The 19,713-nt window shown below is 35.7% G+C and overlaps 1 protein-coding gene across 3 annotated transcripts in view; it reads right to left on the bottom strand.

The window, feature by feature from the left end:
• Nucleotides 1–2,332: 2,332 nt before the first annotated feature.
• TMEM161B (transmembrane protein 161B) overlaps nt 2,333–19,713 on the bottom strand; it is a 78,471-nt gene continuing 61,090 nt past the window's right edge. For 2 of the 3 annotated variants that reach the window (XM_027545654.1, XM_027545656.1), the window contains 7 exons: nt 13,468–13,619; nt 12,987–13,047; nt 12,344–12,484; nt 9,527–9,640; nt 6,149–6,323; nt 4,801–4,897; nt 2,333–3,623 (listed from right to left, as the gene is read on the bottom strand). In XM_027545654.1, the coding sequence (XP_027401455.1) occupies nt 3,346–3,623; nt 4,801–4,897; nt 6,149–6,323; nt 9,527–9,640; nt 12,344–12,484; nt 12,987–13,047; nt 13,468–13,619 (1,018 nt within the window). In that variant the 3' untranslated portion in view covers nt 2,333–3,345. The remainder of the gene's footprint in view (nt 3,624–4,800; nt 4,898–6,148; nt 6,324–9,526; nt 9,641–12,343; nt 12,485–12,986; nt 13,048–13,467; nt 13,620–19,713) is intronic. The other variant, XM_027545657.1, reaches the window with a different exon arrangement.

Raw genomic sequence — 19,713 nt, 5'->3', positions numbered from 1 at the left:
TTCAAAAATCACTTAGTTTTATTTTGCTGAATAGCCATATACGATGATAGACCATTTTCAATTATAAGATAGCTCAGAAAGTGTGTATGAATTCAGAGAATGTTGAGACCCCAAGCTTTCCAATACTGAGAATTTAATCTTTCACTTGAAAGAATAAAATCTACCCAGTTAAGTTCCCATTACAGACTTTATAATGAATTCTACTTATTGCTTCCTGGACCTATCAATTCCACTAATAGATGAATATCTCTTCTGAATCATAACTTAAGAAGAAATGTCACTATTTTACCAATGATATTTATATCAGAAACAATAAGACAGTGAGTCCACACTGCAAGGATGCATTGGCCATTTATGCGTAACAACTGAAATTCTGGGGAAAAACCAAAGATTATCAAAATAAATACAATATTAAGATAGAACTATATGCTTTTCATGGAGAAGGCGATGACACCCCAATCCAGTACTCTTGCCTGGAAAATCCCATGGACGGAGGAGCCTGGTCAGCTGCGGTCCATGGGGTCGCTAAGAGTCCGACACGACTGAGCGATTTCACTTTCCCTTTTTACTTTCATTCATTGGAGAAGGAAATGGCAACCCACTCCAGTGTTCTTGCTTGGAGAATCCCAGGGATGGGGGAGCCTGGTGGTTGCTGTCTATGGGGTTGCAGAAAGTCGGACTCGATTGAAGTGACTTAGCAGCAGCAGAATATGCTTTTCATTTTGGACAAATCAATGGGAGTAGAACAGAGCTCTAATTTTTTTTTTTTTTTTCAGAGCTCTAATTTTTACAGTGCAATGGCCAGGGGATGGGGGCAGTAACCAACAAATTGTCAAGTAATATTCTACAGACCATAGGAAGCAAGATTTTATGGGTTCCCAGTTAATCTGGCAAAAATATAAAATAAAAATAACTGATTTCTGAAGCATTTATACTGATTAGAGTCTAATGTAAAAAATAGTTCTATTGACCTAATTTGAGATATTCAAAAATATTACTTGCAGTCACTTTGCAACATATACATATATCAAAAAAACCACTGTTACACTACAACTTTATATGAATTATATCTCGACTTCAAAATATTACTTGGTTTACATAAAGTACAAACCCTTTTGCATTTAATATAATCCTTGATACAAAGACATGTTTAAATTAACCAGTTAGTAGTTACAATCATCTTTCTCTCAAAATTTGCTTTAAAAGGCTAAAAAAATTAAGGCCACCACTTCAATTAACCAGTGGCTTCTATAAATTCATAGTATACTTAGGGAGAATTCAAGTTTAAAAAGAGTGAAATCAATAGTATTTCAGAAATACATGCCAGTCCATCTAATAATGAATTCTATTCCTTTCCTCCATGTAACTCCACTATACAATCTTTGAAAATCAAAATAACTTTAATTGTAACTTTCATAATATAACTTTTAAAATTAGAATGGTTATAAACAACAGGAGAGATTTTTTCCAAGTCCAACATGTGAGAACTTTCATATACAAAATGAATGTCATACTTCACTGTAATCTTGTTATAAGATACTTATTTCAGTAATGCTGATATCTCAAGATATATTTGGCATGCTTCTTTTGGAAACACACATGAACTATCATTAGGCTATATTCACAATTCTTCAAAGACCTTTATCCAACTTAAGCACTTATTTTATTACTTAGTCTTATTCAAAATATCAGCTATTTTCAAAATATTTAATCTACACCAAAAGATAGGAATTTGCTATACTGAGATTATTCAAATGAATATGAACCACAAGCCTTGAAAACAATGCCAAAAGAAGGAAGAGCCTCAAAACTGCTTTCAACAGTGACAATCGCACTGAAACATAATACATAGCCTCACAAGACAGTTAAACGCAAGAATATTTACCAATAAATTCTATTCATTTGAGGGGGGCCGGAATCTGTTTATCTCTTATATTCATTCCCCGTGTAAAAAAGCATTCAAAAAAATTTACTTTTCCCCCCCATTTTTGAATTTCTCAAATTACTTCAATTTCTGTCCTATAAAGGAAAAACAGTGCAAATGAAATCTCTACAAAATTACAACAAGTCCTATATAACATAGGCTTAAATGATACCAGATTTGTCTAGAGTGGGAAAGGTTCTAATTTTTTTTTTAATGATAGAAAAAGAACTTTAGTTGGGGAGCAATCACCTAAGTATTTATAAAATCGGAAGTACTCTCACACGTGTGTGTGCTAAGTTGCTTCAGTTGTGTCTGACTCTTTGCGACCCTACGGACGTTCTCCAGGCAAGACCATTTCCTTCTCTAGACTCTCACACATAGGCAATGCAAATAAACTGCTTACTCGGATGAATTTTCAAAATGTATTTTAATCTCATTCAAGGAAGAAAGAAAATTTCTAGATACAAACGCATCTCATTCAATCACATTTTAACATACATTCAGCAACTTAAAATATTATAAGAATCCAATATTTTCATCTTTTATAATCTCAATATATTATATATTTAATATATAATATATATGTACAATACATACAGGTAGTCAGCAGGATTACAAAGTAATTTTTTAAAAGTCTGATCAACATTGATAAATACTTTTAGACTATTACAAGGAACTATACTTAGGATCATAGAATAAAATAAAATATGGGAGGTCCAAACCTAATGGCAAGACCTCAAACGTTCATGTAGCCAATCATGTAAAAGATCTCTCAAGTTGGATAGAATGCATTTTAAAGCAATACTCTCACTACTCTCAAGCAGCAGTACTTGTAAATATTAAGCATGTACATCTCCATTTAATTTAAAATTTCTATGCAGCTTTCTTTACTGTAATATACAGTAGCTATTTCTTCCTTTCTGTTGGATTTTGTCATTGTTGCTGTTTGAAGAGTGGTATATTACCAACAGAAGTGACTTTAACTCCCTTCCCTCCCCTAAAGCATGGCTCAGTTTGAAGACTGTTCTATAGGCAGCTACTATGAATATCAACAGTACCTTAATACCATTAACAGAACCAATCAATAACTGGAGTCATATGAGAAGTTCCAAAGACTGATGGAGGTTTCTGTAAACCAAGGTCATTGGAAGTATTACACCTGCAGATAGCCCTCTCACATCCCTTAATGCAAGGAGTTAAAATTTCAATACCATAGTATAGCAGTTAACAACCTATTCTATAATTTAAAATATTAATACCATTAATCCACCCTGAGAATACAGAGGAAGTATTTAAAACAAGATATTCTGATATGGTTTCTTTCCTTTGTATTTGCTTTCTTCTGGTTTTCGTTGGCCCTTCAAGGGTACGATATTTGAATTCAAAGTGTGACTTTGATATCCGTTTTTGTTAACTGAGATTCATGCCACAGTGAGATACTGGTGATAGAAAAGCCCAAAAAGGCTTGTAGAAAAGAGACAAGCAGCAATCCACCAGGTCAGAAAAGACAGAAGTCCTCGAAAAAGCAGAGGAGTGAAAATGTTTTTTAAGCTGCTCAGTGCCACTGTTATTTGGGTAACAGTTACCTTCACCTTCCCATCAGCAGATGGTAATTCAGAGTAAACAGAATTGGAGGGTAGACTATTATCCACTGGCAAGGCAGACACAGATTCTGGATAAATCCCCCAGGAGTGATTACCTAGAAAATTAAAGATGCAAATAAAATTTGAAGAGTAAGTAACTCCAAAGCTTCTTATTAAAAAAAAAATTCCTTAACTTATATTTCAAATTAAGAATAAGAAGTGGCACAACAAATTATTTTATGTTGAAAATAAAGTATTGAAAATAAAGTAAAATAATAAGCTTTCTACATATTTAGGGAAAATTCACTTAACTTGACCAGACTATAATCTAACCTTCTCAGTAGAACTACACATAAAAGCCAAAAACTAATTTACTTTTAATTAACTGCATTAAAATCTGGTAAAATAACAAAAACATTCTCTTCCCTATATAACCCATGAATCAACTACCTCTACTGGAGTGACAGAATAGATTCTGTAACTTCTTAGAATCTTTTCTACCTCTAGAATATCAGAGTAATTTCTTTCTCAGAAACTATCTGTGATCCCAATGTGAGAGACTATTAATAGCTCCAGAAGTGTTTTCGTCATATACTTTCCTATGTTGATAGGATATGAGTCACATAATTCACCACTGAGCTACTCTTTTATGTTCCATAGATTCCTGAAAGATTATTTACATCTATCATCAGCTCTATAGTATCTGTAAGTCCACCCAACAATGCTTTTAATTCTTTTGGGCTTCTAAAACCCCTACATTGGCAGACTGCCAGATCTAAGCAAAGAAATAATCAACTCAGGTAATAGATAATTCTTGAGTAACACCACAGAGGGGCTTGATTGCTTAGTGAACAGACTTAATAGAAGAACTTTGTTCTGCCACCAAGAAATCTTTATTCTATCCACGTTAAATTATCTGAAGTAGAACCCACCAAAAGATCCTACAATTCATAAATTTAAAAGTACCTCATAATAATTTAAACGCTATGCACTAACACAATCTTAAAATACAAAATATTAAGATTAAAAAGTGTTCACTCAAGTTACTCAGAATTAAACTTTAGCAAACAATTCTTTTAACATTATAAAACCATATGGGTCTGAGTTTTCAAAATCAAGAAGATAAATCAATGAATCAACTTCTAGAGCTTAAAGGCTCCCATGTTTCCTCATAAAACTTCTAAAGAGAGAATCAATTTTAAGAGGCATATTTCTTTGTAGGTAACAGAAAACACTATTAATTACAGGTAGAAAGTAGAGCAGTGAGCGTCCCAGCTGCCAGGATATGCTTACCTAGAGTTTTCAAAAGCAGGGTTGTGTGAAGCAGCATGACCAGAGGAGCCACATACTGCAGCGCAATGACACAAAGGTAATAAAAGACTCGAGCGACCTGAAACAACATGTTAGGTTCTAACACAGCTGACATGTTATGAGTGAGTTAAACTTTTGTATCAAACTGAATCATCAAACTGAATTGCTTAAAAGATAAATAATCCTTCCATGGGAAGAAAGCTAACTGGAAATAAATTTGTACTTCATTATAAATGCCCCCAGACTGACTTCAGAAAGGCTAAGTTTGAAGGTTCTTTAAGATGTGAAAAAAACATTAAATCCCTTAAAAATAGTTAAGTGATTAATACAAATTGGAGAAACAAAATCACTGAAATTCAAACGGCATATATTCACTTATTTCAAATATAAAACAAAATGCTAAAATTTCTGAAGACACCTAAAATATCAAAGTAAATAACAATAAGAGTCATATATGAACATAAACCCCTCATAAATAAAAATATTAATCCCTATTTACATTAGACTGAAGTAAAATTCAAAGTATGAAAATACATGAAAGGTAAAACATAAAAAGTTATTTGAATCTTGATAGAGTCAAGATGGAATTCCAGAGTAAAAAACAAGAGGATCTGACACCATGTTTCTTTAGAAAGACTTGATCAGGTTGTGGGCCTAGTCCATTACAACAGTGGATGGATTCCTAGCACCTTCCTCTTCTGGGCTCTCCATTAAGTAAACTTATGTTTACTTATGTTCCATGTTCAAGTACTTGGATTAATGTTAAAAGGAATACATTTAGTCACTAAAACTAGTATTTCCTATTCTTTAAGTCACAAAAGCTATACAATATACTGTGATGTCTTTCAGATCAGTTAGGGGAGTCCCATTTAGCAAACGTAGATAAACCACAGCTTTGTAACCCAAACTGTATGATACTTAAAGTACTTAAGGCAGGAAGGGGCACTGAGACCCTTTCCTCACCTAACACTATAATCAGATCAAGGTCTCTGACATCTGTCAGTTTAAGATTATTCTATCTGTTCATAATAAGAATATCATGGAATGAAAGTACTACTGAAGGAAATCAAGCACTTTTATTTTTGTGCATGTGGTGTTCGTTGCTTCAGTCGTGTCTGATCCTTTGCAACCCCATAACTGCAGCCTGCCAGGCTCCTCTGTCCATGGGATTCTCCAGGCAAGAACACTGGAGTGGGTTGTCATGCCCTCCTCCAGGGGATCTTCCCAACCCAGGTTCAAACCTGGGTCTCCTGCATTGGCAGGTGGGTTCTTTACTGCTAGTGCCATCAGTATTTGCTAATTTTCATTTTGACTACAGTGTAAAACTTACCATTTTCTGAAGCTCAACTGTGCTTATTCGGCCTGCTTCTTTCTTCATTTGATCCACACATTTCTGGGCTAAGTTTAAGTAAGCTTGCAGGTGACTACGCATCATGGCCAACCGCAAAGCACAGAGCACGATTATTAACCAGAGTCGCAGAGTATCGAACGTAGCTTCTGTCATTCTACAGATCAAAAAGTTGATATGGTGCTCTCAAAGACCAACAAATGCTAGCATGCTAGTTATATGTGTTAATGTTCATTGGATAAGATATTTAATACAAGTAAATTTAGACTTAGTTACAACTGGAGACATGAAAAGTGTCCCATTCTATCACAGACTTACAGGATACTTTCACTTGCATAACAAATAAATGCATCATGGAACAAAGAAGTACCAGATAAGTCTAAAAGAAAAAAGTAGAGCAATACTTGGGATTCCCTTCTCTATCTATCCTCCAGCATGGGGGTAGGAGAATGACTCTAAGCAAAAAGGGAAGTTGGGAGTTCTTAAACTGGAGACTACAAGAAAGAAGGAAGGAAACCCCAGGAGCTTGCCCGTGAACTATCAAGTTAACAACCCATCTGTTTCTGGCTACAGTTTTGTTTGATCACATAAACACCTGAGTAGGATCTTTCACTCTGCTGAATTTCTGACTGGGATCAAGAATTCTGATATAATACACTAAAATCAGATGTTCTTTAAAGGACTTTAGAAAGAAGAGGTAAATTCTGATGTCCTTAAGGGGTTTAACATTTTAAAAAGACCATGGTTTCTGCTTTGATAAAAGATAACATTGTAATTTGAAGATAATGCTTACACCGTGCCTGACTCTTCAAATTTCTAGTACACATCAAGTAGTTAAACATATGACTGTTGAAATGTGTCTAGTGATCTGCCAGACAGGATGTGGAACTTACAAGGGTCTCCCCCAAATTCTTAAAGACTAAGAGGGTAGACTGGACGGCTATAAAGAAGAATGAGCGGGAAAAGATATAAAACCAACACTTTGCTCCAAAATAGGCTCTGGTATCATCCCTGTCTTCCATCCAGTGTAAGCACCTACGAAAGGGACTAACACTACAATACAGAAAAAGCTGCCTGTGGAAATACAGTTGAAGAACAGTACAGGAAACAGAAAAGGCAGAGAAGATGGGAAAGGATACAGTCTTGGTTGAACTACTTATGAAACAGAGGTGATGGAGGGATGGAACAAAGGCTTTATTATGCATGCTTTTTTGGGGTTTCCTTTTTACAAGGCCATGAGAAATGCACATTGGTTAGGAAGCATAAAGGCCAACTTTTATCAATACATTTACATTATAATGAACGGTAAGATTAAAGCATCAGTCATGTGAGAATAAGAGTATACAAAGATTTAGGACCGTCCACAGCCTTGAACCTTCCGGGGCTTACAGACAATACTGTGCTCCCTGGTGTGATGCAACCAGGCGGCTTGGCTGGTAGACAGCTAGTATATACACTTTGAGGATGACAGGTAATACAAAGGAAGGGAATGGTACGAGGCAGTGAATCAAAAAATATCTGCCCTGTTTACGAGGAGTTCAGGATTTAGGTAACAGTCCCACTAATAGTTATCTGATTAGTACCTCTAGTTCAGATTGCTTACTTAACTTCATAAGGATTTGGTCAGTTGATACGATAGGGTATCTCAGGAAAGAGTCCCTGGGGCAAAATATGCAGGTAAAGAAAAGGCAGAAGAAATTTCTCCAAATTCTTGAAGCCATTCTAGGTACCACTGTACATGTTCTCTTTTGGTTTTCTTAAGAGGTTATAAGCACGCATGGACTCTGCCTGCATTTCATTTCTTGATGCCCAAGCAGAACACATGGATGGATGAGTTTAAATACATTTCTGGGTTGAAACTACATTCTAACCATTTTTGCTTGTCACTACAAATAAAAGCCTTTCACCAACCATTTACTCCATGTGACAGACGAAGGACCTGTGTTAATGGGCAGCCATTCTTTCTCAATCTACAACATGGGCTTTGGATTTTAAACAAAAATTAAAAACCACTGCTGTCTAATCGCTTAATGTAATGATCTAACAAATAAAAAAGGAATAAAATGGAGCACAGATAAGACTATAATTTTGTTTCCTTCATTTACCAAGCAAGAATACTGGAGTGGGTTGCCATTCCTTTCCCCAAGGGATTTTCGTGACCCAGGGATCAAACCTGGGTCACCCACATTGCACTGCAGGCAGATTCTCTACCTTAGTCTAGAACCCTACAATCCTTAGGATTAACTTTTAAATTCTCAGAGCAAACCTGTCAAGTTGAAATTACCATTAAAGCTTACTTATGTGGGGAAAAAATGTAATGACTTCAAAGTATACTTTCTTAGTTCAATAAGGTTAAGTGTTAAAAAAAAACAAATCATGGTCATCACTGATTCTACACTTATTCCAATACAAATCTGTACCAGGATCTATAAGAAATACATAATGTAAAATGCATACTGTGGAATCAATGACTAGTCAAGTTTTTCTATTTTAATTTTGATAAGGCAAAGCAGTGGAAGGAACATTTATTAAGCACTTACTTCTAGCCAGTTGCATTACATGTGTTCATTTAATTCCAATGATAACCTTGCGAGGTAGATACTATTATCTTCATTTCCCAGACAGGGAAACAGAGGCTCAGTGAAGTTAAATAATCTCCCTCAAGTGACAGCTTTAGTGAGGATCAGAACTGGGGTTTGAACCAGCTCTGCCTGTATCTTTTTATTACTCTAATATAGTTCCATTAGGCTAATGAGCTAACATATCAAGTACAGTTACTAATGCCTTTTAACAAACTGTTTGTTTCCTTCTTCTTCTTCTGTTAAAGTACAGTTGTTTAATTGGGGAATAGGACTTACTATTAGATAATAATGTTAAAGCTTTATTTTTAATTTTGATAGGTATGACAATACTGTCATGTAGGAAAATATCTTTATTTTTTAGAGAGGCATACTGAAGTTCTTAAGGGTAAAAATGTTATGCTTCTGATTTACTTGAAAAGATACTTTATCAAAAAATAAAACAAAAAACTGAATATGGAAAATATTAATAACTCTTAAGGGGCTGAATAGATGAACTTTCATTTATAAAATTTGTCCTAATTTTCACAATTAAGAAAAATAACAGAAATGTACAAAGTGTCTTAAAAACAAGTGCTATCAAAAAAAAAGAAAAATCTCAGATATCAACTGGATATCAAGTGAAAAAGCAGAAAAACTTACAACTGTACAAGATAATAATATTGTTTTAAAAATACAAACTTAATATTATAATTAAAAACATGAACATAGTAAAAAACATTTTAGAGAAGTTTTGATTACATAATAAAACAAAAATTAGCCCCCAAATACCCATACTTACAAAGGGACACTTTCTTTACCCAATGGTGGGTTCATAATGTAGTCTTTGGTGATAGGTTTTACCCAGAGCAGAACCATAAACAGAGGTGCCAAGAAGTTGATATGAAGTAATGTTCTGAAAGTATGTAAGAAATAAACATAAAAACCCAGAAGCAAAATACACTAATCAACTACAGAAACTTGGGACTTAAAAAATGAAGGTAGGAACTTTATTTTCAGTATTCTATATTAAGGTATTGTTGCCACCATTATTTTATATTAATCATTATCACTCAACACTAATTTGAGCCCTTATAAAAACAACTCATTATTTTAATGTTTCAGATGAGAATGTTTAGATTGAGGAAAGTTAAATGATTTGCACATGGTAATATTACAGGTGAGAAAGAGATTAAGCACTAAAATCTAAATCTGTTCACTCCCACTCTAGGGTTCTTTAACAATCTCCTACTGTACCCCTGATTTAATACACCGGAACTTGAACAATTCTCTAAACAATCAATGAATCCAATGGATTTTCAGGACAGGAGTCATCTTTTGATATTTTTCAGTCCAGCAGACACAAAGTGGCTTCTGATTACTTACAAATAAGAGACCTATTACGAGGTCCAAAATACCAGATGGGACATGGCAGGTGGAAGCCACTGCATTTGTAATGATCATGTATAATGTTTTAATTAATTGTTAAAATCCTAAATGATTCACATTTTTATTTCTTCTTGAAGAATTATGAACGTTATCTGAAATGAATTTCCCTATCCTATACAAACCAGGAGAAATTCACATTACTCCTACAAGGCAATATACCCAATACAGCAAAAGGTTTCAGGTGTGAGATGTAACGTCATTGTTAACTCTTGCCCCAAATCTGTACCCTACAGAGACAGGTGACTGATAAAGACTGTCCTTGTTTCAGAAAGACGTTCTTCAGACTATTTTATTACCATGTACTGTTTTCATTACAAACCATGCGAGGAAAAGAGACTAAACTGGAGGGTTTAAAATACACACACACACACACACTTTAAAATACCACTGCAGTGTAAGTGATAGTGATTTCTGTGAGTAAACGGCTGGCTCAGGAAACCATGAAGACCTACCTGACTGGGCAGAGGTGGAACTCTGGTTCTAAGCTCTGGCCCTAAAGCAAGTACTATTGCCTGGCCACGGGGGTGAGGAGAATGCAGCTCTTTGCGCCAGTCTGCTGCTCTCACTACAAAACTAGCTTGCCACACCCTGGATCCGGGCAGAGTGCTACAACACAATGTGTGTGTGTGTGTGAGGGGGCCGTTTGTAATACATGGAAAATAAAACTCCAGATTCCCAAAGGGAAAAATCGTAAGAAGCTACATTTTTCTGAGAAGGAAAAGAAAATGTGCCCCCCACCCCCCCAACCCTCAGTGTCTCCAATCCCAAACTACCACTAAATGCTTTAAATGTTTTTATAAAGTGATTCTTTCATCCCACAGCCTGGGTAAACCATCGGGTGCGGGGGAAGAAAGCAGCAGTATTAGGTATGCAGTGTTGCTAGGGAACACTCTAGTATCAAGGAGCAGCCCACAGCGGTTTCAGTAGCTGGTGAAGGGCTCCCCTCCACCCACCCTTTCAGCTTATTTAAATCATAACACTGGGGTTAGTGGACTGAAGTGTGTGTGTGTAGAGAGGAGGGGGAGAACCAGGTTTTGTTTTAAAAGAAGCCATTAGAGAGACGGATGGTGGGAGAAAAGCAGGATGTAGCCAAGAGCGTGCTGAGTAAAAGGAGCGGAAAAGAGAGGAATGAAGGAGTGTGTACTAGGAGGTGAGAATAAGTAAACACACACAAAGCATATGCAGGAAAAAAGGGAGTAGAGGAAAAACACAAAAACATTTTCAAAATTAAAATAAAGGAAAATGACAGAGGTAGGAGAGAGAAGAACGTGAAAAGACAGAGAATTAGCATCATTAAATGTAGGTTTTTAAAGAGCAGAAATGTTAGGAAATATGACTATTAAGAGAAACTTAATAGTCATTAATACATATATATACATATATACATATAATACATATAAATACATATATCAAAATGGAATATTCTCAACTTGGGCTTCTACTGCAAAACAAAAAGAGGACTTGGAAATTTGGATCTGGATATGAAATGATGAAGATAAAAATCTGTTCCTCTGCCTAGGTGTCTACACCAAGAAAAGAATCTCTGACAATCACAAAGAATATAGTAAGTGGGCTCTGACTTATACATAGAGATTCAAATACAATTTCTCTATTTGAAAACTAAAATAGTAAACTGTAATTTAACACTATACAGTATTAGTAATCCCAAAGTAAAATAAGCTTACAAATAGGTCAGTAATATAAGGAAAACAAACATTTCTTATGTACACAGATTTAATTTCAAAACATTTTAAAATAAAATGCTTTAAATACAAAATTAAGTTAAATCAAATCATTTATATGAAATTTAAATAAGTACTTTTAGCTTGAAAATTCTAATTGAAAGAAATTCCCATAAATCCTCACATCAGTGGTAGAGATTACAATATCATAAACATTGAACTCTGAGTTCAAAAGAACATAAATATTGATATTTCCATTTTAACAGGAAGAAAAGAAATTTAATAATTAGTGTTTTTTCTTACACAGGACTTAAAAGTTTAGAAAAGAATGGAAGAAATTTGCTTATAGTAGAAAGAGGAAGCAGTGTGACATCAAATGGTTATTAATTTTCAATACAATAATTTATGATTTCATTACAATAATATACCTTCATTAAGATGGAAAACATATATTTATCTGCATGTGCTTATGTACATTTTCCGCTTACTGTGTAATTTTTTCTGTTGCCAAATTCAGGGCATCCAGATGCATTTGAGCCAGCCGTAATCCAGGAAATGTCAAAAAAGCCCCAATGAATGAACAGAAAATAGCCAGGAAAAATTTGAAAGTAAGTTTTGAAACAGGACCCCTAAAATTAAAATTTTTTAAAAAGCTGGTAAGTTTTTGAAGTGAACCTTCTAGAAGTTTCTTTTCTTCTAATTAATTACTTTATAAATCACAATAATACAAATAATACAAAGTAAACTCCCACAGAAAGACAGTTCTTATTCTACCACTATAAGGGATTTTAGTGAATTATGAACTTAATCAGACATCTCTTAAGCAACAGTTTTAACAATCTTACCTACATATTCAACAAAAAAATAACATGTGACTCATGAATTTCGTTTACTGTCTGATGGAAGAGGAATTAAGTTAAATAAGAGCAAATTCAAATCCAAATTCTATAAAAGATACTAAGTTTATACAAATGTAAAAAATATGAGTAAGGATATTGCTAAAAGAGACAGTCCTACTTAAAAAAGAACTCTTTTCACTGATTAAAAACAAAGAACTACTTACAGTAAGTGCTATTTTACTAAAAATGGAAAAATTTAACTTGAATAATACTTAATTAAAAAAAAACTTACTGAGATTCTAAACCTTGCTTTTCAAGAAACTGCATCGCACTGTCTGAAAAATTTGTAAACCCTGTAGGGGGAAGAAAATTTACTCTTATCATAGGAGTAAAATACAGAATCTTTCTTTGGAAATAAAATGCTAGAGTATCTTAAATTCTGAAGTGACAAGCTTAGCTCTTTCATGTGCTAATTAGTATGTCATAATGCAATAAAATTTAGTTATTAGGAGAAATAGCCTTTGAAAACATCCCTTTGATATATATATACATTCCATATAATTTACATTATAATCTGCATCTTTATCTATGTGAGTAAACATTAACATTAGAAACACTTATTTAAGTTTAAGGAAAAAATAAGGACGGGAGAGCATTTTTGGAAAAAGCGAGAAAAAACTTAGCTAAAAAAAGAATCTTAAGAATAATAAAGGTTAATTATTTAGAACATTTCAGAATATAAACCTAATTTTAAGAACTTATATAATTATTACCTGTTTCAAGTCCGAATTCCAGATAGTTTTCTGTTACAATCAAGACAGCCATTGCTTTCACAAAGAAAAAAAATCCAAAGGTAACACAGACTGATCTTTCACCACCATCTTCTACTTTAAAATAGTGTGTAGTTAATGAAAATAGAACTTTGCTGCAAAAGGAAAAGTTCAGGAAAAACAACAAATAACTTTGTGGAAGTTAAACACAACCATCTTTACAGGACCTGAACTCCACTAAAATTTGACTACAACATTCATTTTGATTCTACAATTTTTCTCTACAAGGTGTCTTTTGGAAGGAAGTGAAAAACTAATGAAAATCTGAATAGTCTTTCAGAAAATAGGACATAAAAACAAAGCAAATCTAAGCGACGTTTGTAACATTTTAAAATAAAACACGCACATATACATACTACACTGTAATTAAGAAAATAATGTATTTCCAGTTTCTCTAACTCAAATTCATTAGGAGGTTATTACAATAATTTTATGAAATAGGGTCTTGGTGACATGAAAAGCATCTTGGGGAACTTATTTTTATTGGGCGTGATTGTCAAGTAGTTTGAATTTAGAACACACATCACAGGAATCATCTGTAAATCATCCACTAATTTAAACTTTGAGAATTACAAAAATTTTTGTAACAGTCATTGGTAAGCTTCGGTACAAAAACTGAGCATCTGGGATCACCATTTCACACTACGATGAAACAAAAAACAGGTTTCTGTTGAGTACTCAAAATCAACCAAAGACTCAACATGCTCACCTATTTTAAAATATTTAAATTTTATATGAAAATACTACATTATTTTATCTGATCAGATCAGATCAGATCAGTCGCTCAGTCGTGTCCGACTCTTTGCAACCCCATGAATCGCAGCACGCCAGGCCTCCCTGTCCATCACCAACTCCCAGAGTTCACTCAGACTCACGTCCATTGAGTCAGTGATGCCATCCAGCTGACCCCCTCTTAAGAATTAATCAAATCAAGATCAATCAGTGGATGATCCATAGCTAGAATCCAGATTTCTGTTATATCAAATTGTTCTCCTGGAAAGCATAAACCCACCCAACAAAATAAGTTGTTTGCCAAAAAATCTAGAAAAGCAACTTTTACGTAAATTATATGTCAAGCATGGAAAATAATAATAGCTGTCATTTAGTACTTGCCAAGTGCTAAGCATCAGCAATTATTTCATTTCATCCCTACATTAGCCAACTATTATCACTACTTTTCCAGATTTAAAAAAAACTGTGGCATAGGCAGGTTCAGACTTCTCAGGTGGTGCCAGTGGTAAGGAACCCGCCCGCCAATACAGGAGACATAAGAGACAAGGGTTTGATCCCTGGGTCGGGAAGATTCCCTGGAAGAGGGCGTGGGAATCCACGCTAGCATTCATTTTTATTTTTTAACACCAAAAACATTTTGTATTGGGGTATAGCAGTTAACCCCAATTAATTATAGCATTATCACAAATAAACAATGTTGTGATAGTTTAGGGTGAGCAGTGAAGGGATTCAGCCACACACATACATGTATCCATTCACCTTCCCATCCAGGCTGGCATGTAACACTGAGCAGAGTTCCATGAGCTACACAAGAGGTTTTTGCTGGTTATCCATTTTAAATAGAGCAGTGTGTGTTACCTTTCCAAAGTCCTTAACTATGTCCTCCCCCCAGCAACCATGAGTTTGTTTTCTAAGTCCATGAGTCTCTTTCTGTTTTGTAAGTAAGTTCATTTATATAATTTCTTTTTAGATTCCACATATAAAGGATGTCATATGATATTTCTCCTTCTCCATCTTACATCACTCAGTATGACACTCTCTAGGTCCATGCATGTTGCTGCAAATGGTCTTATTTCATTCTTTTTAAGGGCTGAGTAATATTCCATTGTGTGTGTGTGTGTGTGTGTGTGTGTGTGTGTGTGTGTGTGTGTACACACACCACATCTTCTTGAGAACTACAACAAAAAAATCTCAAAATCTGTATGGAGACAAAGAAGACCCTGAATAGTCAAAGCAATCTTGAAAAGGAAAACAGAGCTGGAGCAATCAGACTCCCTGACTTCAGACTATACCACAAAGCTACAATCATCAAAACAGTATGGTACTGGCACAAAAATAGAAATACGGGGTCAGTGGAACAGACAGAACACCCAGAAATAAGCCCATGCACCAAAACCACCAACTAATCTATGACAAAGGAGGCAAGACTATACAAATATGGAAAGACAGTCTCTTCAATAAATGGTGCTGGGAAAACTGGACAGCAACATGTAAAAGAATGAAATAAAAACATTCCTTAACTGCATACACAAAAATAAGCTCAAAATGGATTAAAGACCTAAACGTTAGTTGGGCACTATAAAACTACTAGAGGAAAACATAGGCAGAACACTCTCAGACATAAATCACAGCAAAATCTTTTTAAATCCATCTTCCAGAATAATGAAAATAAAAGCAAAAATAAATAGGACCTACTTAAAACTGAAAAGCTTTTGCACAGCAAAGGAAACAATAAACAAAACAAAAAGACAACACACAGATTGGGGGAAAATATTTGCAAATGATGTGACTGATAAGGGATTAGCTGCGTGATCTTGGGCAAGTGCGTGCATGCATGCATGCAAAGTCACATCAGTCAGGTCCGACTCTTTGTGATCCCATGGACTGTGCATGCATGCACACACTTGACCAAGATCATAAAGCTAGATTAGAGGCAGCTGGGATTTAAATCTAAGTTGTCTGGATCCAGAGTACATTAAGCTAACAATTTTGTATACTGTGTCTACGGAAATGCTTAAAGCACCTAGGATACAAGATAGTTTAGCAATAACACATGAAATCATTTTAAAATAGAGCTGCCTTGGCAGCAGTAAATGGTTTGTTCAAACATTCTCATAGTCAGAAGAATTCTTATTCAGGAACAGATAAGCAAGGATAAGGACCCTTGTCCTTCCACTTTAAAAGGAAGCTGTCCTTTGATTCTATTCAAAATATGCTAATATAGTTACTATGCATTCTCTATTAGGATCCTACCTACGATACTGGATATAAATGTAAATAGAGTCCCAGCTGCTACAGCTATAGGCATCTACCCTAAGTAAGCCAACTTGAAGGTAATAAAGACAGGTGATTTTTTTGATCTTCCAAATGCAAGTTGAAATAAATCTCTGCTAGAATGTAAACTTCCTATCAATAATTCTTGTCTCTTGTTCACTGCTCAGATGGAGCACCAAAAAGTGACTGGCACAGAGTAGGTACTTCAGTTCAGTTCAGTTGCTCAGTCGTGTCTGACTCTTTGTGAACCCATGGACTGCAGCACGCCAGGCCTCCCTGTCCATCACCAACTCCCAGAGTTTATTCAAACTCATGTCCATTGAGTCAGTGATGCCATACAACCATCTCATCCTCTGTCATCCCATTCTCCTCCCGCCTTCAATCTTTCCCAGCATCAGGGTCTTTTCAAATGAGTCAAATGACTCAAATGAGTCTTCGCATGAGGTGGCCAAAGTACTGGAGTTTCAGCTTTAGCATCATTCCTTCCAAAGAAATCCCAGGGTTGATCTCCTTCAGAATGGACTGCTTGGATCTCTTTGCAGTCCAAGGGACTCTCAAGAGTCTTCTCCAACACCACAGTTCAAAAGCATCAATTCTTTGGTGCTCAGCTTTCTTCACAGTCCAACTCTCACATCCATACATGACCACTGGAAAAACCATAGCCTCGACTAGACACACCTCTGTTGGCAAAGTAATGTCTCTGCTTTTTAATAGTCCGTCTAGGTTGGCTATAACTTTTCTTCCAAGAAGTAAGTATCTTTTAATTTCATGGCTGCAGTCACCATCTGCAGTGATTTTGGAGCCCCCCAAAATAAAGTAGGTACCTAAACAATAACAAATTTTGCCATAATGTTTTACATGGTAATCCAGGTAAGCTGAAACAGTATTAATTCTATGCTTTAATAGACCTTTAAATAGACCTTTAATAGACCTTTAAATTGGAGATATCCAGGGTTCAAACACTTGACCATTATACATATATATAACCTGAGTTATGGTGAACATAAGAATATGTATTAGCCCCTCTATAATAACTACCATTATTACAGCTCTTAGAGGGCTTCCCTGATGGCTTACACAGTAAAGAATCCACCTGCAATGCAGGAGACCTGGGTTCAATCCCTGGGGTGGGAAGATCCCCTGGAGGAGGGGATGGTAACCCACTCCAATATTCTTGCTTGGCGAATCCCATGGATAGAGGCACCTGGCGGGCTACAGTCCACAAGGTCACAGAGTCAGACACGACTGAGCAACTAAGCACACAGCACAGGGAACACTTATTTCATCCAAGGATGGACATGATAAAGGACAGAAAAGGTAAGGAGCTAATGGAAGCAGAAGAGATCAAGAAGAGGTGGCAATAATACAAAGAACTGTACTAAAAAGGTCTTAATAACCCGGATAACCACCAAGTGGCCACTCATCTAGGACATTCTGGAGTGTGAAGTCAAAGTGGGCCTTAGGAAGCATTACTACGAAAAAAGCTAGTGGAGGTGACAGAATTCCAACTGAGCTATTCAAAATCCTAAAAGATGATAATGTTAACATGCTGCGCTCAGAATGTCAGCATATTTGGAAAACTGAGCAGTGGCCACAGGACTGGGAAAGGTCAGTTTTCATCCCAGTCCCAAAGAAGGGCAATGTCAAAGAATCTTCAAACTACCACACAATTGTGCTCATTACGCATGCTAGCAAGCCAGTCCGAACACTTAATGGCAGATGGAGAAAAAGTGAAAACAGTGACAGATTTTATTTTCTTGGGCTCCAAAATTACTGCAGATTGTGACTGCAGTCACGAAGCAGAGATATCACTTTGCCTACAAAGGTCAGTACAGTGAAACTTATGGTTCTTCTAATAGTCATATGCAGATGTGAGAGTTGGCTGAATGTGAAAGAATTGATGCTTTCGAATTGTGGTACTGTAGAAGACTCGAGAGTTCCTAGCACTGCAAAAAGATCAAAACCTGTCAATCCCAAAGGAAATCCACCCTGAATATTCACTGGAAGGACTGGTGCTGAAGCTGAAGCTCCACTACTCTGGCCACCTGATGCGAAGAGCCGACTCACTGGAAAAGACCCTGTGCTGGGAAAAATTGAGGACAAGAGAAGGGGGTGAAAGAAGATGAGACAGTTGGATGGCATCACTGACTCAATGGACATGAGTCTGAGCAAACACTGGGAGAAAGTGAAGGACAGAAGAGTCTCGTGTGCTATATAGTCCATGAGTCGCCAAGAGTCAGACACGACTTAGAGATTGAACAATAACAACAATCAAGAGCAGTAACTCTCTGGGATAATATACTCAAAGTGAAAAACAAGAAAGAAGACGTTTTACTCTAAGATCTGTTTTCATCCATGGTAATAACAAAAATATGAATTATTTACCACTCGGGGTTATAAATTTAAAGGATGTTCTAAATTAAAAGGCTTGGGCTTTGTATTCTTAAAGCTTATTTAGAAGACAGCTCCCCCTTTTAAATGTCAAAAAAAAAAAAAATGAAGTACAAGAATAGCTCATTTTTCTATTCCTGGGGCAATCAGCCCTTCAGAAGTGTGTGATGGGAAGTATCACTAATAACCACCCTAGTCACTTTTCCGGCAGTTATTATCCCCTCTCTCAACTTTCACTGTTCACACCTTGGTTAATTCCACTCTAGCTAATCTTCCTTTCACATGAACCTGTTACTTTTTCTCAAATACCATGATTCAAGATAAACACTTGCTCATATTTATTTTCCTAACTACTTATTAGCAAAAGCATTATTTTCTTTGAAAAATAATGTGGCCGTATGTGCTAGTTACAGATCAAATGAACTTTCATGGGCTAATCTGGGAGGAAATGCCTTTTAGCATTATTTTGCTTAAAAGATTATTTTATTTCCAAGCATTTCAGAATACAATCTACATGCAAGTTGGAGGTACCATCTAAAAACTGCTGTCTTAGCAATTTACCTGAACTCGTTTTTGGCCATACCACATGGCATGTGGAACTTTCTGGACCAGAGATTGAACTTGCGCCCTCTGCAGTGGAAGTGCAGAGTCTATGCCACTGGGCAACCAAGAAGTCCTTATTTCAACTTTTTAATATATTTCCTTACAGGCTATTATAAAGATATTAGTTATAGTGCTACATTCTATGAAATACCTGATTTCCTTTCCAGACAAGAGAAAACCAAGCATGAA

The sequence above is a fragment of the Bos indicus x Bos taurus genome, chromosome 7 (assembly GCF_003369695.1).
Source record: "Bos indicus x Bos taurus breed Angus x Brahman F1 hybrid chromosome 7, Bos_hybrid_MaternalHap_v2.0, whole genome shotgun sequence".
Taxonomy (NCBI): Eukaryota; Metazoa; Chordata; class Mammalia; order Artiodactyla; family Bovidae; genus Bos; species Bos indicus x Bos taurus.
The sequence above is the reverse complement of the archived record's forward strand: the minus strand, read 5'-3'. Positions and strand labels throughout refer to the sequence as shown.